We start from the raw sequence: 27,084 nt of genomic DNA, 5'->3' as shown, positions 1-27,084 counted from the left end.
GGAGGGAGAAAAGAAGTTAGTAAGTAAAAAGGAAAGGGGGATAAAGAGAAATCCCCAGAGGAAAGGAAGGATTAAAGAGATAGAGTATAGTGAAATCAATAAATATCTATACAGTACATGTGAACACCAAACCAAGACTTGTCCAACACCAATATACAAAACATGTTCATGTTTATACAATTATTTACACGCCTCCGTAGCCAGGTGGGAAGGAGCAGTAGTGCGTATCACATGCTTCTTGATTAGACCGGGATTCGAGCCCGTCACCACCAAATACGGAGAATGCGGAAAGGTCAGGGAATGACCACCGCATATCCCGGAGCAATATGGCCTTAGCTGCTAATGCTCCTAAAAACCAAAACAACAAACAAACAATTATTTACACCCAAAATTCTATTAAAAAAATCAAATGGCTGGAGTTAACATTATGTTCATTATATCTGAAAACCAATTTGCATCAGATCTTAATGAGCCAAAAGCAGGCATTTCCCAACAGGAAACTAAATATCAAAAACCCAGGAACATTTGAAAATAATGACTATACATAGTTACCATAAACATAGCAAAATACAAAGTTTACTTTATAATTAAGAAAACTAGTCAAAATACTTTTCGGTCAAATCAATTGTTATTTGACGCAACCAGCCTAGAATGTAGGTGCCAGTAAACACAATTAGTCCACAACCACTTTCTGAGCACAGACCCTAAGTGTTATACATACCAGTTCCTCAAACTCATGTTTGTCACAATTCAAACAAAGCAAAATCACAATTATGATTTCACAATAGCATCACCTCCAAGCTTATGTATTCTAATTGCATTATTAATCAGGGTTACAAATGTACCAACCTCAGAACGGTTATAGGCTAATATAACTGTTCTGAGGTTATAGGCTCAGAACAAGCCAATTGCAAAAACTGAAATTTATTGTAGTTAAAAATACTAGTTTTCTTTAGAATCTATATTCATCTTACAAACCAAACCAAGGAAAATAACTATTTTCCGGAGTATGGTCATTGTATCGTATAGACACTACAACTATGTTGTTGTTGTTTGGTTTTTAGGAGCATTAGCAACTAAGGCCATATTGCTCCGGGACATGCGGTGGTCATTTCCTGACCTTTCCGCATCCTCCATATTTGGTGGTGATGGGCTCGAACCCCGGTCTAAGCAAGAAGCGTGTGCTACGCACTGCTGCTCCTTCCCACCTGGCTACGGAGGCGCCACACACTACAACTATAAACTCCAACCACATTTTAATTGAAGACCAGAGTTTAAGGTAGTTAACACATCACATAATATTAAGTAAAGACATCGCTTCACTGAGCACTAGGTATTATTAGCCAAAATTCTTTCTCCTGGCAAATAGGCTATCCGTAAAGTGAGAAAAAGCATTAAAATTTTCTTTATTTTCTATCAGAAGTGGAAGATCCACACTTATATACCTCTGTGAAACATTGTAATTCTTGTCTAAGATCTAGATAATTATTACATTCAAAAACCAAGTGTTCCATTGTTTCTGTAGTGCCACAGCTACAAGACGATGAAGTGATCAAACCAAGAAAATAGTCTGGCTTTCAAACCATATTCTGACAGTAAAAATGTAACATTCAAGCCATGCAGTTTATTTTTAGAAAACTCAGATACAACAGGAAAGAAGCAAGCAGTTACTCTGCCCACATTAGCCCAGGGGGCTCACATCTGGTGAGTATGGCTTGGCAAACCCAGGATCCTGAGCTGGATATCATCATCCTTCTCTCTCTCTCTCTCTCTCTTTCTCTCTCTCAGGGTAACTTGGGAATTTTTTTTGGTTGGTGCAGCATAAGCCTCAGGCTTCCTTGCATCGTATGGCTAATAATACAATACAATTTATTTTTAACAAGAGAATTTGTTTACAATAAATGAACTTGTTAAGAAAAGTAAATTTCTTGACAAGTTGTAATTCTTCATTTACAAAGTTTTTCCATACAAATTTGTTATCTAACAGAAAAGATAATGAAATCACAGCACACAGTACATTCCACACTGCAAACAGAGATAGCAATTTATCTGCATAGCAATTCTAATCTACTGTATCATTGAGTACCAAAAATTCTTATTAAGAATTTTAATTTGGAGCTAGAATAACTTCTGAGCCTGAAATCTACACTAGCCAACAAATTATTTATTATATTCATTGTATGCCTATCTCCAAATCTATTTAGTACCCTAGGGTGAGGCAAAACGATTGCTTTTGGGTTCTTTAAATTATTTGAGACATTTCTTTACAGATTTGACTCTTCAAAAATAGTGTTAAGATTTTTCAAGATTAAATTTAACTTCAGTGTTTGAACTGGATAAAGTATTTTATATTTCAACAAAAATTACCTTCTCTTATTCAGGTCATTCCAAAAGTTTGTCCCCATTAAAAGTCTCAAAATTGTTTATTTAAATTAAATTGTTTATTACCCTTATTTCAGTTATATTTGCTTGTGCCCAACTATTTACTAAATAATTGAGTTGGGAATCCACTAACATAATATAAGGTAACTTTTGTTCTAAGATTTAACTTATTCTTAATATAGTAAAAAAAGTACACATAAAATCTCATTCTTTTGTACAAATTTGTTATATGCATTGCCCAACTTAGACTATAGTCAATCCATAACCCAAGGTAACAATGATTTGAAACTTCTTCCACAGTTAGACATTTGCAATTCTGGAAATTCTGATCATGTAGACATTTGTGTTTATGTAATTTAATAGAGGGATGAATGTCCAAGGTTTGATGAGGAGATCTAATTACCAAAAATTTTGTTTTTTCAAAGCTGAGTGCTAATTTATTATCATGCAACCAAGTTTGTAAATGTATTCATCCTACTGTAAATCTTTAGCCATTTTTGTCGGGTTCTTTCCAATTGTATATAAGATTATATCATCTGCATAAATTTTTATAAAGGAATTCTTTATTATTTCGAATATGTCATTTATATAGAGGTTGAACATGAGTGCCCTGCGGTATTCCTCTCTTTACATTATATGACTTTCCCTTTGTATTTTCTACTTCAACTGTTATTTTTCTTTTGGTTAAATAACATGCTAAGAGTTGATTGATTCTTCCCCTTATACCATATTTCAGTAATTTTGTTGCAATATTGGGATATCAGTTAAGTCAATGCTTTGGTCAAATCTATAAATAAAATTATTATGAAGTTATTGTTGTTTAAATGTAAGTTAAAAGAGTCTAATAAATTCTCTAATAATGTTTGTGTGCTCTTGCCCTTCTGATGTGAGAACAGAGAGTTGTTTAAGAGTCCATATTGATGTAAATATTTGCTTATATGGGAAAAAATATAATTTTCTATTACCTTATTTATAACTCAGTGTATTGTTATTGGTCTATAATTGCAAAAATCATCTGGTGATCCCTTTTTATATATAGGAATTACCTTAAATGAAAATAAATTTTTATGATTGCTTCCTGACTCTAACATCCATGCTATAAGCTCCACCAAGAGAACAGAGGACTGTTCTTTATTTCTCTTTATTTCGGTTACTGTAATACAGTCCAGTCCATAAGATTTCTTGTTCTTTAACTGTTCTATAATATTAAGAATCTCAGTATACTATGGAGTTAAGACTACACAAGAGTTCACTATCTGCTATCTTGTTGATTAAAGGAATTTGGGCAATAATGAATATAATATCTGTTGAGATCTAATACAGCTCTGGCAAACCTATTTGCAGCCTCATATTGTTTGTTTGTACCAGAAATCCATTCTAATAGTGTTTTAATTTGATTTCCCCTTGATAATTTCTTCTTTGTACATTATAAATAACCTTAACATTATAATGGAACATTATAAATAACTTTAACAGGTTATTTATAATGTTCCATTTTCCTTTTGAGTTATCTGCTTATCCATAAAAAGTTGATTGTAATAAGTGTTTTTTTGTTTTCTAATCATACATTAGCATTAGCATTAGTAGAGGCATATGATGCAAGAAAGCAAGCTTATTCAGTCCATCAGCCAAAAAAAAACAAAAAACACACCACTCCCATTTTACCCCTCCGTTCGCTCGAAATACCTCTCCAGTTGAGCCTTAAATTTGTTTAGGCTATCAACTTCAACAACAAGTGATGGAAGTCGGTTCCACCAACCAACCACCCGCTGGCCAAAGGCAAATTTCCGCACATCTATCCGACATCCGTCCTTCCTCAATTTGAATTTATGCCCTCTGAGCTGATTATTCTGAGCAAGATGAAGAATCCCATTGGCATTGAGCATGCTCAAACCATTCAAAGCCTTATACACCTCTATCAGATCACCTCGCCGGTGCCTAGTCTCCAGACTCTGTAATTTGCAAAACTTAAGCCTTTCTTCGTAAGAGCAACCCTTTGTTCCTTTCACTAATCTTGTTGCCCTTCTCTGTACTCGTTCCAGCAGCTCTACATCCTTCTTGAAATGAGGCCTCCAGACCTGTATACAGTACTCAAGATGTGGCCTAACCATTGCCTTATACAAGGGAATAATCACCTCCTTATCCCTGCTAGAAAAATTCCTGTATATCATTGACAAGACACCATGAGCTACTCTTGCAGCTCGTCTGCACTGCTCAGAGAACTTCATATCTGCCTGCACAATTACCCCCAGGTCCTTTTCATTCTCCACCACTGTCAGTGTAGTACCGCAGAGTTGATATGTTGCTCTGGGGTTACTGTTTCTAGTATGTAGTACTTTACATTTGTCAATGTTAAACTTCATTTGCCACCTCTCAGCCCATCTGTTCAACCTTTCCAGATCCTGTTGCAGCAGCATAGCGTCAGTGGTGTCCTTAACAACCCTGCCAACCTTTGTATCATCTGCAAACTTGATATCCCATCATCAATATCATTCATAAACACCAAAAACAACAACGGACCCAACACTGAACCCTGAGGAACTCCACTAATAACATTAGTCCACGTTGAGCAGTGTCCATTGATTACCACTCTCTGTCTTCTGCCACTCAACCATCCCCTTATCCATAGCAGCAATTTGCCTCCAATGCCACACTGCTCCAATTTGTGCAGCAGTCTTCCATGTGCAACAGTATCAAAAGCCTTTCTAAGATCCAAATATATAATATCAAAGTTATTCCCTGCATCCAGTTCTTTTGTGACTACATCATAGTATCCAATCAAATTGGTCAGGCAAGACCTGCCCTTAACAAAACCATGCTGCGTCTGAGCTATAACTGAATTCTTGTCTAGATGATCCTGCAGTGCTTCTTTAACCAGTACCTCCATTAATTTACCTGGAACAGAAGTTAAACTAACAGGTCTATAATTACTTGTGTCAGCCTTTGATCCTCCTTTGTGAATTGGGGTTACATTTGCACATCTCCAGTCTATGTGTACCTCCCCTGAGTCCAAAGAAGCTCTCATAATTATGGCTAGGGGTTTGCATACTTCCTTTGCTGCCTCCTTTAATATAACTGGATAGATCCCATCCACCCCAGGTGCCTTTTTTATGTTTATCCTCAACAATCTCTCCTCCACTTTCCTCTCAGTTATTACAAAATCATCCAGCTCACTGCCAATGTTTACTTTACCTGCATCATTCTCCTTCCTGAATAACTCCTCATGCGTGAATGTAGATGCAAAATACTCGTTTAGATTGTTAGCCACCTGAGCAGGATCCTCAACTGTTGAACCATCAATATCCAGTGAACCAATCTGATTCATCCCTTTCCTTCTTGAGTTTAAATAGGTAAAGAACTCTTTTCTGTTTTTCTTTGCATCCTTTGCCAAGGAGTTTTCGTAGTCTGCCTTTGCCTGCCTAATCTCCTTTGTGACTTGGTTACAGACCAACTTATATCTATCATAGGCTTCCATGTCACCCATTAATTTGTATGTATCCCATGCATTTTTCTTCTCTGCCACATGTCTCATTAGTTCATCTGACAACCATTTAGGCCTAAACCTTGAACAATATTTCTTAGTTGGTATGTAAAGCCTGGTAGCCTCCAAGATTAGTTCCTTGAATGCTTCCCATTTTGAGTTTGCTGTTGGTAACATCATCAGTTGGTCCCACTGTATAGAATTTAAATTTTATTCTGTCTCAGACAATCGTAGTCACCTTTACGAAAGCAAAAACCCTTCCCTTTACCTCTGATGGTAGTTACCTCCTTGAGTAAATCCCACTTCAACACACTGTGATCACTGCCACCTAGTGGTTCATTTATCTGCAGATTCTTAATGCATGAAGAATCACTACTGATAATCAGATCAAGAGTATTGCTCCCTCTTGTTGCCTCACGAACATGCTGATGTAGAAAACAATCATCCAATAAATCCACAAAAGCCTTGCTAGTGTGTGAGTGACCAGCCCCCAAATTCCAGTCAATATCTGGGAAATTAAAATCTCCCATTATAAGACTCTCTGATATACTGGCCCACTCTATTTCCCTGTACAATATCTTATTATACTCATCAGAGTCATTAGGCCTATAGCACACTCCTATTCTCAATTTTGATTTCCCTATGCTTATGTCACACCAAACTGACTCGACACTGCCCTGTCCATCGATGTCGACTGGCTTCACTTCCTTGGACTTTGTGTTTCTTAACTAATAGCATAACCCCTCCTCCCCTCCTATCCTTTCTATACACATTGTATTCCCCAAATTCCAGTTCCGCATTCCTTATATCTGTGTGACACCACGTCTCTGATATCCCAACAATATCTGCCTTTGATGTTTTGAGCAATACCTCAAATTCATCAAATTTATTTACCAAACTCCTAGCATTGGTGTACACGCAGATATACATGCACCCCTAGAGCCTTGCACAATCCCTCCAGGGCCGGATTGATCGACAAGGCTCTCATCATATACTCCCTCCTATCGTGTCTGGGCAGAATTGCAGACACTTTCCAATTCAACCCTAATTCACGGCTTTTTTTCAACAGTGACCTGTACTTGCTAAGTAATTCTGCCGGTCTCCTACTCTTAATATCATTAGTGCCAAAGTGTACAACTATATCACGTTTTGTGCCCTTAAAAGATGATATCCGCTCTACAACATCATCAACCTTTGCCCCTGGTAGACATACCCTGGTCCTATTCCACCTATCCTTTTTACAAAGCATGTTCTCCGCTTCCCTGACAATAGAGTCACCAACAACTACTAGTTCCTGTGGGACCAGCGCATTCTGCCTAGGGGGCTGCCTCTGTGTTGCCTGATGACCAAGTGCAAGCTCTGGTGTTGATGTGGGTGGCTGAGAGTTTGATGGGCCCCTCAATTTATTTCATTCGAGGGCATCCACCCTGTCCTTCAAGCTCTCATAAAGGCCCATAACATACCTGTCAATTTATTTCTGAGTGTTTTATAATTGTGATAATGTTCTATCTTTGCTGGACAATTTCTATACTGCCTGAAGTATTTATCCCTTTGTACCATTAATTCTTCTATTTCTTTAGTCATGCAAGGTTTCTTAAGCTTAATCCTGCTACTCCTAGAATTTATGTTGCATGCTGAGTGATTTACTTTTCTCTCTGTATTAAACCGCAAATTGTTTATCATTTGTATTATCTTATTTGAAAAGACATTTACATTTGTTGTTAAAGATACTTGCTCTTGTATTAACATATTATATACGTTCCGTTTCAGTTTAACTGTTGATAGATAATTTTTCTTCATAACATTTGTTAATTTTATATCTTCACATGGATGTTGTTTTGAGTACATATCTACTATTAGTATAAATGTTCTGTGATCTGAAAATTGATTTAATAGTATGTAAGGATTAGCAAACTTCAACTTTGTATTTGTTATAAGGTGATCTAAACAAGAGCTTACTGTTCTATCACCCTCCATCCTTTGTTGCCTAGTTATTCCAAATAAGGTATGTTTCAAATCCATAATTGTTCAAGATTGCAGAGTATCTGAGTAACACATTATCAGTTTCATCGGTTAGTAAATTAATATTAAAATCTCCTACTAGTATGGTCTTATCAGCCTGTATGTCATCCCATAGCAGAATTGTGTTTTCTAATTCAATTAGGAAACTGTTTATAGAATCTGATAGTGGCCTATAAAAAGCACAAATCATGAATGTGTTTTCTGGATCTTCTCCTAATAATTTGACAGCAGTTTTCACAAGACTGAGTTAAGTGGTAAACCTGTACTGCCTTAAAGCATATTCTATAGTATATTATTATTCCTCCACCCCTTCTCAAATCTCTCAACATATAGACCTTGTATGTTATAATTAGAAATTTCATCACTTTTTTGTTAACCTCTGTTAAAACTATACATGAAATAAATTCTTCCATTGCATTTATATATTGCAAGAAGTCAAACCAATTTTTTCTTAATGACCTGATATTTAGAGCTACTAGAAAGAACTGATTTTTATCAATTATAAGAGCTTGTATATTCAGATTATTTAAAAAATGTAATGGTGAATTAAAAACTTGTGATTCCTCAAAAAGCATACCTGATGTCTTAATTTTACATTATCTCTAGATTTCAAGAAATTTCAATTATGCACAATAAAAGAGTCTATTTTATATACTGCAGATCCTTTGAGCTCAAAATTCTTATGGCTCTTGATGATTCATTCTTCTTCTTCACATAAATCCTTCCATGTTTCAAGCATAAAAATTTGTAACTGTGAGTTTTAACTAATTATTTTGTTTCCCAAAACAACTGCTTGAGGTGAGTTGTTAAGTGGTCATTTATGTAGATTGGAATATTGCTATTGTTCTGATAGATATCATTTGCTGTCAGTCGGATCTCCTTTGCCTTTCTAATCCATTTTTCCTTTACCACATGATTTGAAAATTTCACAATTAGTGTAGGCTTGTCATTTTTTTTTTTTTTCTTATTGTTAGGTATATAATAGTGTATTACTACTTCTTTAATGTGCTGTAGCTTCAATGCAAGCCCTAGCTGCTGTATAACAAGCTCTAGATCTTGGCCTGCTAATCCAATTAACCCTACTATTTCTACATTATTTGCTAACAATTGTTGTTCTATTGAGCCAATCCTTAAGTAAGTTGGAATTTTCCTCATTTTGCTTGAATGAAGCTTCTAGATCCACAATTCTTTTGCTGTTTGCAGCGTTGGAGTCCTGCAGTTTACTTATGATTTTCTGCATTTTGTCAAAGGAATCTGAGACAAATTAAATTGATTTCTTGATATCTTCTGCTTCTGTCTTCAGGTCTTCCATTTGCTTCTTTATTGGTACAATTTCTATTAGTAAATCCAGCAAATGGATTTTACTGGATAGATTCCTTAGTGTATCCTCTATATTTAGGGTGTTCGCCTGCTTTTGTGTAACCTCTAAGTCTTCATTTACTACAGTTCATGAATGCAGTAAATCATGATGTTCTTCTGCTGAGTAGAAATATCACTTTTTTCTTCCTTCTCTTCTTTCCTGCACAATATACACCTCCAATGCTGTTTCTTTTGTTTTGCCATCCCTTTATAGGTTGCTTCTTTCAATGAGCATCGATAATGATACCCATTGTTGCAGCCATGACATATGCACGTGCAGCGGTAGGTTACACTTTTTGCATATATTGCGACTCATGTTTGCAAATCTCTGAAGTAGAGTTAGTTTTAACACAAGACGTTACAGATAATGCACTTGCACGAAATAAACAACAAAAGAAAGAATTTAACAACTTACAAATGGCAAAGATTTCCAATTTACTCTAGGAGCACTAATACGGTAGACATGCTTACTCTTAGCCCTCTAGCGGCGGAATAATAATAATAACATCAGTATTTTGCCAGTTTGCTATTAATTCATTTCTAATTCTAGTGTTGTCCTCTTTGGTTGAAACATCAAGATTTAGAGCAAAATTATCAATTCTAGGAGGTAAATTTTTTTTTTCTGAAGTATTCCAAGTAATGGTAAATTTTTTCATATTGTATGGGAAATTTTCCTGTGAGAACCTACACTGTCATAATTGAGACAGTGCAGCAGCAATGACCAGTTGCCAGGAAAAATCTCTGCGCTTGAGAGAGAAATCTGGCAATTACAGAATTATTTACAAGGTGCTCCCAGGCACCAGCAGCATAACACATAATTGGAAGAAATATACAGGTATAATACAATTTGAGGGTCATTAGTTTTATACCCCAGGTGATTTTAGAGATTCTCATAATTTTCCCAGTAAGAGCTTTTATTTTATTTACTAAATATTAGCATGAGCAGTAAATTTCAACTTATCAATTAATATGCCCAGGTATTTATATTGTTTTACCATTTTATTGCATGACCATTAATACTAACATTAGGTGGTTGATTGATGTTTAATGAACCTTTTAAAAGCATCTGTTTGTCTTATTAGGAAATTGTCAATTTATGCACTTTGCACCAAGTGTCCAGGTCCAACAAGATATCATTCGCCCAATGTTCAAGCATTTGTCTAGAATCACCATAGATGAGGATAGCCACCCATCAAGGACTACAGCCCAGATCTCTGAAGGCAGCTCCTGGTGACCATCTGACTACTGAGCAAATCCCTGAGTCAACAACCAGACTCCTATTCAAAATAGTGGGAGAAAAGCCTATAAATGGGAGAGAAAACCCCAGCCTCACGGGACCTCGCCAGATCACTCTGCCACTACACAATGTCAAAGGCCCTTTCAAGTCCACAAAGAGGCTGAGAACGTATTAATGGATTAATCAAAATCTAAAATGTTATTATTATTATGCACCCCCGCTGTATATGCTTATTACAAATCCATTGAACCACGTGACTACCCTTGTTGCCGCACAGCCGCTAGGTTTGGCTAGTGAAAATTCACACAGTTATGTTATGGAAAGCACAGTGTATGTGTCAAATTCTTATTTAGCTTATTTAATATTAATAAGCTGCACAGTACTTACACATTAATTTAATAACCTTTGATTTAAAATGAATACTACAAAAAGAGTAAAACATATCATTTTCATCAAGAGTGGGAACTAGAATACTTTTTTGTAATGATAAAAGAAAAATGTTGTTCGATTTGCAATACTTCCGTGGCTAGACCCAAAAATGAAAATTTAGAAAGACACTTCAATGCACTCCATAATAAATACCAATCTGATTTTTTGCCTAATAATGACCTTAGAAAAAATATATTAAAAGAACTTAAATCCAGATTATTTGCAACAAAATTTCTTTGTGACACCTAATTTACAATCTAAAGCAGTAACTGTAGTATCATTTAAAGTGAGTCATCTTCTTGCAAAAAAATGCAAACCATTTTCTGATGGTCAATTCATCAAAGACTAATTTTTAGAAATAACAGATTCTCTTTTTGAAAATTTTAAGAACAAAAATGAAAATAAAAGTGCTCTTGAAATACTGTGATGTGACGCATCGAAAAAATGAATAAAAATGTGAGCGAACAGTTGCGTGCTCGTATTGCTAATTAAATGTCCTTTTCTTTACAACTGGATGAATCTACAGATGTCAATGATACAACTCAATTGCTCATTTTTATTTGTATGGTTTTTGATGATACTGCCACTAGAGAAGAACTGCTGGGTATGGTTTCATTTAAAGAAAGAACTAGAAGTCTTGATATATTTAACTCATTCAAAAATTTTATTGAAAAAATTAAATTACCACTATTTATGCTGATATCAATAACAACAGATAGAGCCAAAGCAATGACAGCATCTTAACGGATTCATCATCGTGTCAAAAGGATGATGAACCAGATTTTTTGAGTTACCACGGCATCATTCACCAACAAGTGTTAGCCGGAAAAGGATTAAATACTAAAAGTGTTATGGATTTAGCTTTCAAAATCATGAATTCCATCAGAGCACAATCTCTTCAAAGGAGACTTTTCAAAATCACCTTGATAAAAATGAACCAGATATCATATTACACATGGATGTGAGGTAGCCTAGTTGGAATAAATTTCTACAGAGATTTCGAAATTTGCTGAATGAAATTAAAAAATTTGTTGATCAAAGGGGAGATAATTATCAGCAGCTACAAGATACAGAGTGGTTGTGTGATCTAGCTTTTTGGCAGATTTTACCAGTAAATAAAGTGATCTGAATTTGGAATTATAGTGATCTGTACTTGTTAAGTAATTCCGCCGGTCTCCTACTCCTAATATCATTAGTGCCAACGTGTACAACAATATCACCTTTTGTACCCTTAAGAGATGATATCTGCACAACAACGTCATCAAACTTTGCCCCTGGCAAATACATAAAATCCAAGGAAGTGAAGCCAGTCGACATCGCTGGACAGTGCAGTGCAGTGTCGAGTCAGTTTGGTGTGACATAAGCATTGGGAGATCAAAATTGAGCGTAGGAGTGTGCTATAGGCCTAATGACTCTGATGAGTATAATAAGAAACTGTACAGGGAAATAGAGTGGGCCAGTAAATCAGAGAGTCTTATAATGGGGGATTTTAATTTCCCAGATATTGACTGGAATTTGGGGGCTGGTCACTCATACACTAGCAAGGCTTTTGTGCATTTATTGGTTGATTGTTTTCTACACCAGCATGTTCGGGAGGCAACTATAGGGAGTAATACTTTTGATTTGATTATCAGTAGTGATTCTTCATGCAATAAGAATCTACAGATAAATGAACCACTAGGCAGTAGTGATCACAGTGTGCTGAAGTGGGATTTACTCAAAGAGGTAACTACCATTAGGGATAAAGGGAAGAGTTATTGCTTTCGTAAAGGTGACTACGATGGACTGAGACAGTATTTAAATTCTATACAGTGTAACCAACTGATGATGCTACCAACAGCAAATTCAAAATGGGAGGAATTCAAAGAACTTATCTTGGAAGCTACTAGGCTTTACATACCAACTAAGAAATATTGGTTTAGGCCTAAATGGATGTCAGATGAACTAATGAGACATATGGCAGAGAAGAAAAATGCATGAGATACAAATTAACACGTGACACAGAAGTCTATGATAGATACAAGTTGATCTGTAATAAAGTTACAAAGGAGGTTAGGCAGACGAAGGCAGATTACGAGAAATCCTTGGCAAGGGATGCAACAAAAAACAGCAAACAGTTCTTTACTTATGTAAACTCTAGAAGGAAGGGGATGAATCAGATTGGTCCACTCGATATCGATGGGTCAACTGTTGATGATCCTGCTCGGGTAGCTAACAAACTAAATGAATATTTTGCATCGACATTCACACATGAGGAGTTATTCAGCGAGGGGAATGCCAGAGGTGTATTCAACTCTAGCAGTAAGCTAGATAATCTTGTAATAACTGAGAGTAAAGTGGAGGAGAAATTGTTGAAGACAAACACAAGAAAGGCACCTGGGTTGGATGGGATCTATCCAGTTATATTAAAGGAGGCAGGAAAGGAAGAGTAGCTCATGGTGTATTGTCAATATAGGAAAGAAATAATTATGAGAGCTTCCTTGTACTCAGGGGAGGTACCCATGGACTGGAGATGTGCAAATGTGACCCCAATTCACAAAGGAGGATCAAAGGCTGACACAAGTAATTATAGACCTGTGAGTTTAACTTCTGTTCCTGGAAAATTAATGGAGGCACTGGTTAAAGAAGCACTGCAGGATCATCTAGACAAGACTTCAGTTATAGCTCGGACACAGCATGATTTTGTTAAGGGAAAGTCTTGCCTGACCAATTTGATTGGATACTATGATGCAGTCACAAAAGACCTGGATGCAGGGAATAACTTTGATATTATATACTTGGATTTTAGAAAGGCTTTTGATACTGTTGCACATGGAAGACTGCTGCACAAATTGGAGCAGTGTGGCATTGGAGGCAAATTGCTGCTATGGATAATGGGGTGGTTGAGGGGGAGAAGACAGAGAGTGGTAATCAATGGACACTGCTCATCGTGGACTAATGATATTAGTGGAGTCCCTCAGGGTTCAGTATTGGGTCCATTATTGTTTTCTGTATTTATAAATGATATTGATGATGGTATATCAAGCTTAATGTCCAAGTTTGCAGACGATACGAAGGTTGGCAGGGTTGTCAAGGACACTACTGACACTATGCTGCTGCAACAGGATCTGGAAAGGTTGAGCAGATGGGCTGAGAGGTGGCAAATGAAGTTTAACATTGACAAATGTAAAGTACTACATGTGGGAAACAGCAACCCCAGAGCAACATATCAACTCTGTGGTACTACACTGACAGTGGTAGAGAATGAAAGGGACCTGGGGGTGATTGTGCAGGCAGATATGAAGTTCTCTGAGCAGTGCAGATGGGCTGCAAGAGTAGCTCATGGTGTATTGTCAATGGTATATAGGAATTTTTCTAGCAGGGAAAAGGAGGTGATTATTCCCTTGTATAAGGCAATGATCAGGCCACACCTAGAGTACTGTATACAGGTCTGGAGGCCTCATTTCAAGAAGGATGTAGAGCTGCTGGAACGAGTACAGAGAAGGGCAACAAGATTAGTGAATGGAACAAAGGGGTGCTCTTACAAAGAAAGGCTTAAATTTTGAAAATTAGTGTCTGGAGACTAGGCACCAGCGAGGTAATCTGATAGTGGTGTATAAAACCTTGAATGGTTTGAGCATGCTCAATGCTGATGGGATTCTTCCTCTTGCTCAGAATAATCACCTGAGAGGGCATAAATTCAAATTGAGGAATAGGATAGACGTGCGGAAATTTGCCTTTAGCCAGCGGGTGGTTGGTTGGTGAAACAGACTTCCATCGCTTGTTGTGGAAGTTGATAGCCTAAATAAGTTTAAGGCTCAGCTGGACAGGTATTTCAAACGAACAGAGGGGTGAAATGGAAGTGGTTATCTTTTATTTATTTATTTATTTTTTTTTTTTTTTGGCTGATGCTGCACAAGCTTGCTTTCTTGCATCAAATGCCTCTACTAATGCTAATGCTAAAAATGCTAATATCCTGGTCCTGTTCCACCTATCCTCTTTACACACCATATTCCCGTTTCCCTGACAATAGAATCACCAACAACTACTAGTTCCTGTGGGACCAGCGCATTCTGCCTTGGGTGTTGCCCCTGTGTTGCATGATGATCAAGTGCAAGCTCTGGCATTTATGTGGGCAGCTTGATGCCCACATCAACTTGATGGGTCCCTCAATTTAGATCCTTCGAGGGCATCCACCCTGTCCTTCAAGCTCTCATATAGGCCCATAACGATGCTGAGTTGTTACCTGATTTCCTCACACTTCTTACATCGTGCACACACAAAGACATTCCCCTTGGCAATATCATGTCCCATTCCTGATTGCTTTGCAAACATCAAACAAGCAGTGCATTTTAAAAGGCTGTGATTCAGAGAACAACTGTCTCACCCTCAGTTCTCGCATTAGCTTGAGCCTTTTGCTTTGCTCCTCTGCTCTGAGTCATGATTTCGATTCAATTTCAGTACAAAATTATAACCCTAATTGGGGATATACTTGCACATCTGCAGTTCATGGGGACCTCCCCTGAATCTAAGGATGCTCTCATAATTATGGCTAAGGGTTTGATAACTTCCCTCACTGCCTCCTTCAATATAACTGGATAGATTCCATCCACCCCATGTGCCTTTTTTTATGTTTAACTTGAACAATTTCTCCTCCACTCTGCTATCAGTTATTACAAAATCACTTAGCTCCCTGTTAGAGTTTGATAAACTTCTGGTTCCCCTCCTTGAATAACTCCTCATGTATGAATGTAGATGCAAAATACTCATTCAGTTTATCAGCTACTTCAGGAGAATCATCAATAATCAAACAATCTATGTTAAGTGGACCAATCTGATTCATCCTCTTCCTTCTAGACTTTACATATGTAAAAGAACTCTTTGCTGTTTTCCTTTGCCAAAGATTTTTCATTATCTGCCTTTTCCTACCTAACCTCCTTTGTGACTTGATTACAAACTAGCTTATACCTACCATAGGCTTCTGTATCGCCTAATAATTTATATGCATCCCATGCATTTTTATTCTCTGCCATGAGCCTCATTAATTCATCCGACATTCATTTAGGCCTGAACCTTGAACAGTATTTCTTAGTTGGTATGAAAAGCCTAGTATCCTCCAAGATTAAGTCCCTGAAGGCTTCCCATTTAGAATTCACCATTGATAACATCATTAGTACACTGTTACCTAGTGGTTCCTTTATCTGAAAATTCTTAATGCATGAATAATCACTGCTGATAATCAGATCAAGAGTATTACTACCTCTGATTGCCCTTCGAACATGTTGCTGTAGACACAATCCTCCAATAAGTCCACAAAAGTCTTGCTAGCATGCGAGTGACCAACCCACAAGTTCCAGTCAACATCTGGAAAGTTAAAATCCCCCATTACAAAACATTCTGATTTACTGGCCTACTCTATTTCTCTGCACAACTGTTCATGGTGCCTCGATAGCCAGGTGGGCAGGAGCAGCAGTGCGTAGAACACATTTCTTGATTAGACCAGGGTTCGAGCCCATGCACACCAAATACGGAGGATGCGGAAAGGTCAGGGAATGACCACCGCATATCCCCTCGGAGCAATATGGCCTTAGCTGCTAATGCTCCTATAAACCAAATAACAAACAAACAAACAACTGTTCATTGTACTCATCAGAGTCATTAGGCCTATAACACACTCCTACTCTCAGTTTCTCTTTCCCAGTGTTCATGTCACACCAAACAGACTCAACATTGCATTGTCCACCCATGTCAATGGGTGGACAATGCAATGTTGTGATTTTGTGTTTCTTAACTAAATGCATAACCCCCCTCCCTCCTTCCTGTACACATTGCACTCCCCAAATTCCAATTCTGCACTGCTTATATCTGTGTGACACCATGTCTCTGACATCCCAATAATATCTGCCTTTGATGCCTTGATCAGCATTTCAAATTCATGATCGACAAAAACTCTAACAATTTCAAGTTAAACTGTGCTTGTAATTCTTATAAAATGTGAATTACAAGATTATTCACCAATAGTTTTTCTTGATTTAGTATAATTAGAATCAATAAAAGCAGAAAGTATTTATAATGCTTTGATAAATTCCTTTATCTGAAAATTCTTAATGCATGAATAATCACTGCTGATAATCAGATCAAGAGTATTACTACCTCTGATTGTTTGATAAATTCCAAATTATAATGTTTGGAAAATCTTGAATCAGTGTTGTAGCAACTCCACATTTATGTTCAAGCATGGTGCTCATGCATCAGAACAAAATCCAGTTAAATTTTTCTTTAAATATTCTGTGTCAAAACCTGTATCAGATAACAAATTTATCAAAGCATTATAAATAATTTCTGTTTTTATTGATTTTAATTAAACTAAATCAAGAAAAACTGTTGGTGAATAATCTTGTAATTCACATTTTATAAGAACTGCAAGCACAGTTTTACTTGAAATTGTGGAGGCCTCATCGATAATAATTCAAATCTTTGAATTATTTTCAATGATTTTACTAAAAAAATTTCTTATTAATTCAGCAATATGCTCTAAGATTCTGAGGGCTGAATTAAGAATTTAAGAAGTTCCCTAAATTGATTCCATTCTTAATCTGTAGGTCTACTTCATTCTCCATATCTGGCATTGGTCGATTTCTTTTTACCAAGGTATGAACTATGTTTAAAATTTTGCTTTTTATGGCAATATTTTTTTCTTTAAGTTTATCAATCATTGTAGTGAGAGGTTCTTTTTGAAATTCATTTTAAATATATCTAACCTCAAATGAGAGCTTGATTCAAAAATTGCTCTTCATTATTTTTCTTAGTGAAGCTTGCTGAAATTTTTAATTAGTTTCAGATGCTTTAATAAGTCTCTTGCCATTCCAAAGAAATGTGCAAAGATTTTATTTCCAGTGACCCCCAAATGTGACATATTTGTACAGTGGGAAGAGCCAAGTTTTTTGCTTTTAATTATTAAGCCATTATATTTCTTTAAAATAATATTGTGCCTGCTTGGAAGTCCAACAATCTGTTACTAAATTTTTGCAATCACATAATTATATCCTCTTCCAGTGCAGATACATTTTCAAATGATTCAACATTAAAGATGTTTTCATCTGCATTTTCAGTATTTAAAACATTATTTTCATTACTAGAACTTCTGACTAATAATTTTGTCATTTTATTGGAAAACCAATCACTAATGCTTTTCTGGCATTTCATTATAAAAGGAAAATACTATTAAACAGAATACTTCAATCTTATAAAACAGCACAGTTAGTATTGCACTCCAAAAAAAAATATCACGTGGAAAACAGTTAAGAAAGGGAGTTTTGACAGTTAATGCAAGAAATAAGATGTGTTCTCTCTCTCTCTCTCTCTCTCTCTCTGAACATGACGAACTTCAGCAGTGATGACAATTGACTCGCATATGCACATATCAATATAAAGAACAAAAACATGCACAACTGACTCCTGTTGGTAAAATAATAAATTAGACATTCATCTTGGCTCTTGTGTCAGCTCGAACCTGAATGCATATTGCAGCTTGTGATAAACAAGAAGCACACGGGCTATTATAGAAATGACTCTAACTGCTGTACTAGAAATTCACATTCCTTTGCACTTGAAGTTCATTTTGTACACCATATTATTTTCTATGTTGCTTTATACTTAAAAAACTTAAAAGTTCAAAACAACTGGATTGTGGCCTACTTCACGGATTATGAAAATTTTTAACCAGTTCACGTGAACCAGTGCAATACTAGCTCTTCACTGCCTATATACATAAAATTACTAATAATAACATATGCTTTAACTTAATATCCAGTTTTTGGACAAATTGTTTTTGAAACACTGTACATGTAATATAATGACTGTGTTATGAACTTAATGGGCCACATAATTTTTTTTTGATTTAGGATTACATGCTGATATTGTAACTGGGAACTTGTTCTATTTTCTGATGAAATAAATATAAATATAAATAAATAAAATTCTCAATTAACTGACACACAAGATAATATACTTTCTTACACATCACTCTGTGCTGTATAGACACGATCAAACAAAGCTTCTGGTGCCATCCACTTCACTGGAAGCCTTCCCTAATAACCAAAGTTTAAAATAAAATGTATATAAACACATGTATCAGAAAAATAAAGAAAGGAGATCCTTATTTTTACATATAATTATCTACAAAATATTAATTTTTAAAGGTAATTAAATGCATGTTAAAATTATGCAGGGTGTTTCAAAATTATGTATACACACTTTAAAATCTATATTAAATGAACAATATGCACCAATTTAATTTTCTTAATCTCATTTTGTAGCTTAAATATAGACAAGTTTTTTACAATAATTTAATTTTTGTTTTATTTTAAAAATACCTCTAAAATGATGGACAGTACCCAATTAAGTTTTGAAAAAAGAAAGGCAATTATAAAAGGGTATTACAAATATGAAAATGGGGCAACGAAGTGCAGCGTGCTTGGAAATCACGATATGGAACAAAAGCGCCCACATGTTTAACAATTACTTGTTTGCAGGATAAATTTGAGGAGCATAAAACCATTCAGAATATCAGTAACTTAGCATATGGTAGGGAAGAGGGCATCGAGAGTAATAAAAATGTTGAAGCTGTAAGAAATGCAATCTTGTGCACCTCAATAAAATCAACAAGACAGTGTTCGCAAGAGCTAGGTTTAAACCATATAAGTGTTTATAGAATGATGAAGGAATTAAAAAATTCAACAAGCAGAGAACATTTCACCTGATTTGTGCATTTCAGTATGTAGATCTGTTGAAGATAGATGTCACTCATGCATTTATGCTGATGGAGGGCATTTTGAACAATTAAAGTAAAGTTTTATTGTTGTAAAAAAAAAATTAAAGTTTTTTGTCTTCAAAGTATCAAAAAAAAATTTTGTATATCATCATCAGCCATTTTCAATCCACTGCAAGATGAAGGCCTCTCCAGCAACTTTCCAATTCCTTCTGTTTTGTGCAATGGCCATCCACTTATTACCCACAAACTCGTGGATTTCATCTGTCCATCCCCATTGTTGTCTTCCAGGGTTTCTCTTAGCTCCGCTTGGGTACCATTCTGTTATTTTCTTAGTCAATCTGTCATCATGTCTTCTGCCCAGACCATTTTAGTACTTTAGCTTTGATAAGAATGTCCTTTACTTGAGTTTACTGCCTAATCCATGTGTTTCTCTTCTTATCTAACAGTCTGATTCCCAATATAATTCGTTCCATTCTTTGCTGTTTAGTTCTCAGCTTCTCTTCCATTTTGGTGAGTGCCCAAGTTTCACTTCAATAAGTCATGGTGGGGAGTATACATTGGTTCATTATTTTACGTTTCAGACAAATTGGGATATTGCTCCTCAGTATGTGACTATATTTCCTGAATGCTATCCACCCAAAATTTATTCTTCTCTTGATGTCCAGCCATTTATCATTATTACAGCTAATGTCCCAGATAAGTATATGAATCCACATTTTCAATTACTGCTCCTTCAATGATTATATCCCTTTCTGTGGCATACCTGTTTATCATTACTTTTGTTTTAGCCATATTCATCTTGAGTCCAAAATTCTTACTGACTCTGCATAACTGATTAAGGTTTTCCTCTAATTCTTTGGGATCATGGCTTAGGACCACAATGTCATCTGCAAACCATAAATGGTTTAGGTACCCTCCATTCACATTGACTCCTTTCTGCGACCAGTCTAATCTTCTGAAAGCTTCCTCAAGGGCAGTAAATAACTTCAGAGATACTGTCTCCCCTTGTTGAACTCCTTTATCAATTTTAAATTTGCTACTGTCTTTGTCTAGTCTAATAAAAGATTTTCCTCAAAATCATAATATATGGGGTATCTATGCCTTGTCTTTCCAGTGCCCAAAACCTTGCCTTATGTCATTTGGAGTCAAATGCCTTTTAATAATCCACAAATGCCAGGCATAATGGTGTTTTATATTCATTTGCTTTCTCCATTAGCTGTGATATTACATGAAGGTGATCCATAGTTGAGAAACATTTGTATATATTGTTCATTAAATATAAATTTTTAAAGTATGTATACATAATTTTGAAACACCCTGTATAATATGGGAAGGCACTTATTCTACATTAAACAAAAGCAATTTAATATAATCAATTTTCAACAAAGTTTATTAGCATTATATGAATATATGCATGTTTCTGTGAAAACACCTTTTGTTCCTCAACTTCCTGAGATCATGAAATAATGGTAAGCAGATATGTCATGGAGGATCTTGGTTGCTGAAAAAAGGTTTTGGAGGGGGGTGGCTTTTTTAATATTTCTATGGATAGTTTTGCTCACATAGTGTTTAAAGTAGCAGTCCAGTAGGGCTCTGATGTTGGGTTCTTCATCCAAAACTTTGGTGTACACTCTTGAGAGTAGAACCCAACATCAGAGCCCTACTGGACTGCTACTTTAAACACTATGTGAGCAAAACTATCCATAGAACTATTAAAAAAGCCACCCCCTCCAAAACCTCCTTTTTTCAGCAACCAAGATCCTCTATGACATATCTGCTTACCATTATTCTAGAGATTTCTTGTTAGGGTGTTTTGGCATTCAGATGGCTGTGAAACTCTTCTAGAGTACTGAGGTTATTTTGCCATACAAAAGAAAAAAGAATATATGGCAGAATGATCTCAGCAACCTGCCGTGACACAAGGATATTATCAATGTACTGTAACTATAATTTTGGAGGTGATCATGGAATGATATTTCAGTTTGGCAATGAAAGTTTCTCATAAGAGAGGAGATAATGGGTTCCTCATACTGCTCATTTATAAAAAAAAAACTTGTCCAAAATCTACTGTGGAATTTCATCCACTCAATCCATTTTCAAATGAAATTTCTAGTGGAGTGGAAGTTTCAACCTGAGTGATATTGCCAAATAGCTTGGATAAAAATCTATTCCAATAATTCCCAGGGAAAAAAACAAAAAAGGAACTTATCCTAAAGCCTACTTAGTCAGCTTTGACATCAACTCCATATTTACAAGTGGACACAGTTAATGGGTCACCTTGTGCCATTTCAATTACTGACATCAGAGAACTGACAGGCTTGACTACAGATAAAACATATATATTTGCAGTTTTGGAGCAAGTTTCATTTCCAAACAAGAGGGCTGTGTGGGAGTGGGGAACACTTCCCTTTCCATGGAAATTGGCTCACACTTTCTTTTGATATGGTTGTAATGGCCTCAGCACCGTAAAAGAGTTTCACAGCCATCTGAATACTCAACACCTTAACATCTCTTTCAAGTTAAAGCTAGAACAAAACAATACCTTACCTTCCATTCATTCCATCCAACATGTGAGTTTTTCTGTAAATAACTGTATATAGAAATCCACTGACATAAGCAAAATCCTGACTTTCGACTCTAACCCCTTAGATTTAGTTGCCAATTTCAATTTTCAAAAAACAAGCTGAAGATTAAGTATAGCAAAGATCAAAGATTAAGTATAGCAAAGAGGAAAGCAGGAGGTTTGTTTTAAAGTCCACAGTGCACTAAAAATTCAGTGACAAAATAAAAGTGACAAATTACAGCCATATGATTGCTGTGGATTTCTGTTTGGATTGTCTATTACAGAATTTCCAAAACTAGGGTCTGTGGACCCCTGGGGGTCCACAGACCAGTTCAAAGAGATCCGCAAAACGGACCCTCTGGAACTGGTCAAATTATTCGTTTTATGTATAGCAAATTGATGATAAATAAAGTTATTATATATTTATGTAAAAATCAGAATAAAGTTGTTTTTAAACATAAAACGTTTAATTTTCTGTTCAGAAAACTCGGTGTTCATACATATACACACACACAGAGAAATTTATATATATACAGGGTGTCTCAAAAATATTGGTACAAACATTTAGGGGAGGTAGGTAATATCTAAAGGAATGTGGATCGCATAGGAACCCATAACCGGAAATGTCATGGGAAAGTAGTAGCAGAGGCACAAGAAGCAGAAATGACACGACAGTAATTAGTGGCAAACATTTATTTGACATAATATTAACAATGGAGTACGAGATGGATGCATTTCATGATGTTACAACAGATTCTGGAAGGTTCCACCATGAGACACGATGCATGCATGACACCGACACAGCATGGATTGGCGGACACTGTTGAACACACCTGGAGTTTCTTTGACAGTAGCAGCAGTGCAGATGAGTCTCGCCACGAGATCCATTTCCATCTCCACAGGCGATTCATACACGATAGATTTGAGGGGTAGATGTGTGACCCCACATAAAGAAATCAAGGCTCAATAAATCAGGTGAGTGTGGGGGCCAGGCAATAGGTCCACCACGGCCAATCCATCGACGCCCAAAACGCCTGTTCAAATGGTCACGAACACACCTTCCATAATGGGCAGGCGACCCGTCATGTTGAAACCAAATGTTGCGTCTCACATTTGCTGGAACATCGTCAAGTAACCCTGGTAGAACTTGTTCAAGAAAGATCCAATATTTAGTGGAGTTCACTGCGGGATGGTAACAGGTATGGGACGACTAAGCAGTCACCGAACATACCTGCCCACACATTTATTGCGAAGCAATGTTGTGCCGCATGGGGGCGCACACCATGAGCCCACACATGAGCATTGTGCTGATTGAATAAGTCCCGAGTGAAATAAGCCTCATCCGTGAACAAAACATAGGCTAGAAAATTCAAGTCTTGAACACTTTCTTGGAGAAACCACTGCACAAAAGCCACACGTGCAGGATGATCTTGGGGGAGCAGTAACTGAACCCTTTGGAGATGAAAGGGGTGTAAGGAATCATCATGCCAGACACGCTGTACACTGCAACGAGACACTCCTAAGGCAGAGGCAATGGCACATGTGCTGGTAGTTTGATTATTCTGGACGGCATTCAACCCACTTTCTTCCATGGCGGGAGTTTGCGTCGAACGTGGTCTGCCTGCACTACTCTGTTACTTCTAAATGACCCGTAATCGCACAAATTTTGATGCACACGTGCAAACAAACGGTGGTCCAGTACATGTCTGTCTGGGAAGCATTCTCCATAAATTCGTTGAGCAGCTCATCCATTGCCCTCTGCTAATCCATACACCAGGTGCATGTCTGCCAGCTCACAGTTCGTATATCGAAGCATGCTCTTCGTGCAGTGACTACTGCTTGAATAAGTAAATCAGAAATTTTCCCTCTTGGGAACTGATGAACAGTGCCGTCTACCGACTTATGGTAACGGTTCCGGTTATGGGTTCCTATGTGATTCACATTGCTTTAGATGTTACCTACCTCCCCTAAATGTTTGTACCAATATTTTGGAGACACCCTGTATATAGGGGTCTGCAAACTTTTTTTTGGTTTTCGAAGAGGTCCGCAAACTTTTTTTTTTTGGTTTTTGAAGAGGTCCGCAAACTTTTTTTGGTTTTTGAAGAGGTTTGTGAACATTTTTTGATTTTTGAAAGGGTCCATAGATGTCAGTAGTTTGGGAACCACTGGCCTATTGGAAAGCAATTGATTATGACTGCTTCAAGAAAGACACTGCATCAGACTTTCCACATATTCAGAATTGTTGAGTCAAAGTTTTATTTATTTTAAATGGCACTGCTGTGCAGACTTGATTGTCAACCACCATGACAAAACGACACCAGAAAGAGACTATTTGAATTCGATTTTTATTTTACCTAGTTGAATATTCTGACACAGCATTGCTATGAGGAATTCTTAAAATTCCAAGGAATGACTTGGAATATTTCATGCTTGTTATATTATTATATTATAATATTGTTATTTTGTGCTTGTTATATTATTATATTATAATATCATTATATTTTATGCTTGTTATGTTATATTAACTTGTTATATTTTATGCTTGTTATGTTATATTAACTTGTTATATTTCATGCTTCCTTGTACACTTGTAAATTCCCCAACTAAGGATCACTGTACATCAATTCTTTCATAATAGTGGATTCTCACATTAAAATTGACATAGCTGATCTGCAAAATATCATTTCTTTACCTTCAATGGTATTGAGAAGTATGGAATGTGTGTACGTGGTGTTTTGTTTTTTTTTTTTTTTTTTTTTTAATCAATTTGTTTCAAATTGGATGACAAGCTAATATGATTGGCAGAATTAACAAGCACACTTTTGAATACTGTAAAGAAACTTACTTTGGCCTCCAGAAAGTTAGTGGACACCAAACTAAGTTAGTACTAATTTTAATCATAAAGCCATTCACCTTCTGCTATTAGTTTATTACATATTTGAAATGATAACACTACATTGTATCATATCAGCATACAAATTACCTAGACGATACGGCACATAAACTTCTATTAAAGCTTTTTGTTTTGTTTTACTGTATGTCTAAAATACCTTACAGTAAGTTTTAAAACCATATCAACCAGCTTTGACATTCCACACATTGTCTCTCCAATTGTCTCCCATTGGTTTTTAATTAATACAACATGATGCTGATACAGTTTTGCTCTGGGGCACATAAAAGACTACTGTACAAATTCGAACAGTGTGGCATTAAGGGCTAGTTGCTTCTATGGATAAAGGGATGGTTGAGTAAGAGAAGACAGAGAGTGGTAATCAACTGGAGAAAGACAGAGAGTGGTAATCCCCCCATGAACTGTAGATGTGCAAATGTGACCCCAATTCACAAAGAGGGATCAAAGGGTGACAAGTAATTACAGACCTGTTAGTTTAACTTCTGTTCTTGGAAAATTAATGGAGGCACTGGTTAAAAAAGCACTACACATTCATCTTGCCAAGACTGCTGTTATAGTTCAGACACAGTATGGGTTTGTTAAGGGGGAGTCTTGTCTGACCAATTTGACTGGATACTACAACAAAGTCACAAAATTATACTACAATGAAGTCACAATGAAGTTGCAAAAAATAACTTTGATATCATATACTTGGATTTTAGGATAGCTTTTGTTACTGTTGCACATGGCAAACTACTGTGCAAGTTGGTTTTCTTTAACATCATAAAAGATGTTCTTTGTAATCTACTCAAACATATGATATACAGCTTTTAAATTTGAGAAAAAACACTGTCATAAATAACTAAACCCTCTGATAAAAAATTTTTCGACCAGTTTAATCAGTATATAATATGGGATCTTTCAATTAAAAGTTTATGATAAGAATATAATGATTGTAACTCAGTTGTGATTGCTCAAATACTTACTGTTAGATTATTGGGGAAATTTTCACTTAAAACCTAGGACAGTCCTCACCAAGCCAGCCATACTGCACTGGAAATTAAATTTAATGGAAAAATTATGTATATTATATGAAAATTCAGTTCATATAATTAAAACATGTCCTAGTTCATTTCACAAATATACATGGTCTCAATTCTAATCTCAATGATGTCCATTTCCACTTGCAGTCTGCCAAACCCCATGTACTTTTTCTGACAAAAACTCAGTTATCAGTTGATTTAACTACTGCTCATCTCAATTGACCAAATTATTTGCTGTATGGTTCCTTTCGTCTCAACGGTGGTACTTGTGCATATGTCTGTTCCAATATTCTCTGTCACAGACTTGGTAATTTGGAATCTCCTCTGGCTTAAAATCTTTCTACCTCATTCTGTCAAATTCATCTGTTGTCTCTACCGTTCTCCTAACTCCACTAATCACTTGGAGCTGTTTGACTTCCTCTCTTTACAATTTGACTTTCTCCCGTCCAACTTTCCTAACATTGAAGTAATTTTCCTTGGTGATTGTAATGTTCACAACTCCAGCTGGCTTCCGTTTTCTAGTCACACCGACCCAGCTGGTCGAGATGCTAAGGCTTTTGCATTTACTAATGACCTTGCACAGATTGTTCATTTACCTGCAAGAATACCTGACAATCCTAATCATACAGCCAACATGCTTGATCTTTTTCTCACAAACAACACTTCTAAGTACACGGTTGAAGTGAGAGGTCCTTTAGGCACCTCAGATCACAACTTCGTGATTGTCTCTTCTCCAATGGAACCTTTATCTCATGGCTATTCCCAACCTCGTGTTGTTTGGCATTACAAGAATGCAAAATGGGATGACCTGCGAGACTTCTTTTCTTCTTTTCCTTGGTCGGATTACTGTTTCAAAACTTCTGATGTCAACTTTTGCTCAGATCGTGTCAGTGAAATTATTCTTGTAGGAATCGAATTCTTTATTC

The 27,084-nt window shown here is 36.3% G+C and overlaps 1 protein-coding gene across 4 annotated transcripts in view; it reads right to left on the bottom strand.

The window, feature by feature from the left end:
• Positions 1-27,084, bottom strand: part of LOC150085645 (fibroblast growth factor receptor 3-like) — a 509,974-nt gene that overhangs the window by 38,909 nt on the left and 443,981 nt on the right. For all 4 annotated transcript variants that reach the window (XM_090374150.1, XM_090374153.1, XM_090374152.1 and 1 more), the window contains one exon: positions 18,909-18,979. In XM_090374150.1, the coding sequence (XP_090230276.1) occupies positions 18,909-18,979 (71 nt within the window). The remainder of the gene's footprint in view (positions 1-18,908; positions 18,980-27,084) is intronic.

Source organism: Mastigoproctus giganteus, chromosome 5 (assembly GCF_048544385.1).
Source record: "Mastigoproctus giganteus isolate SK-2022 chromosome 5, ASM4854438v1, whole genome shotgun sequence".
NCBI lineage: Eukaryota > Metazoa > Arthropoda > Arachnida > Uropygi > Thelyphonidae > Mastigoproctus > Mastigoproctus giganteus.
Note: the sequence above shows the minus strand (reverse complement) of the source record. Positions and strands in the feature narration are given on the sequence as shown.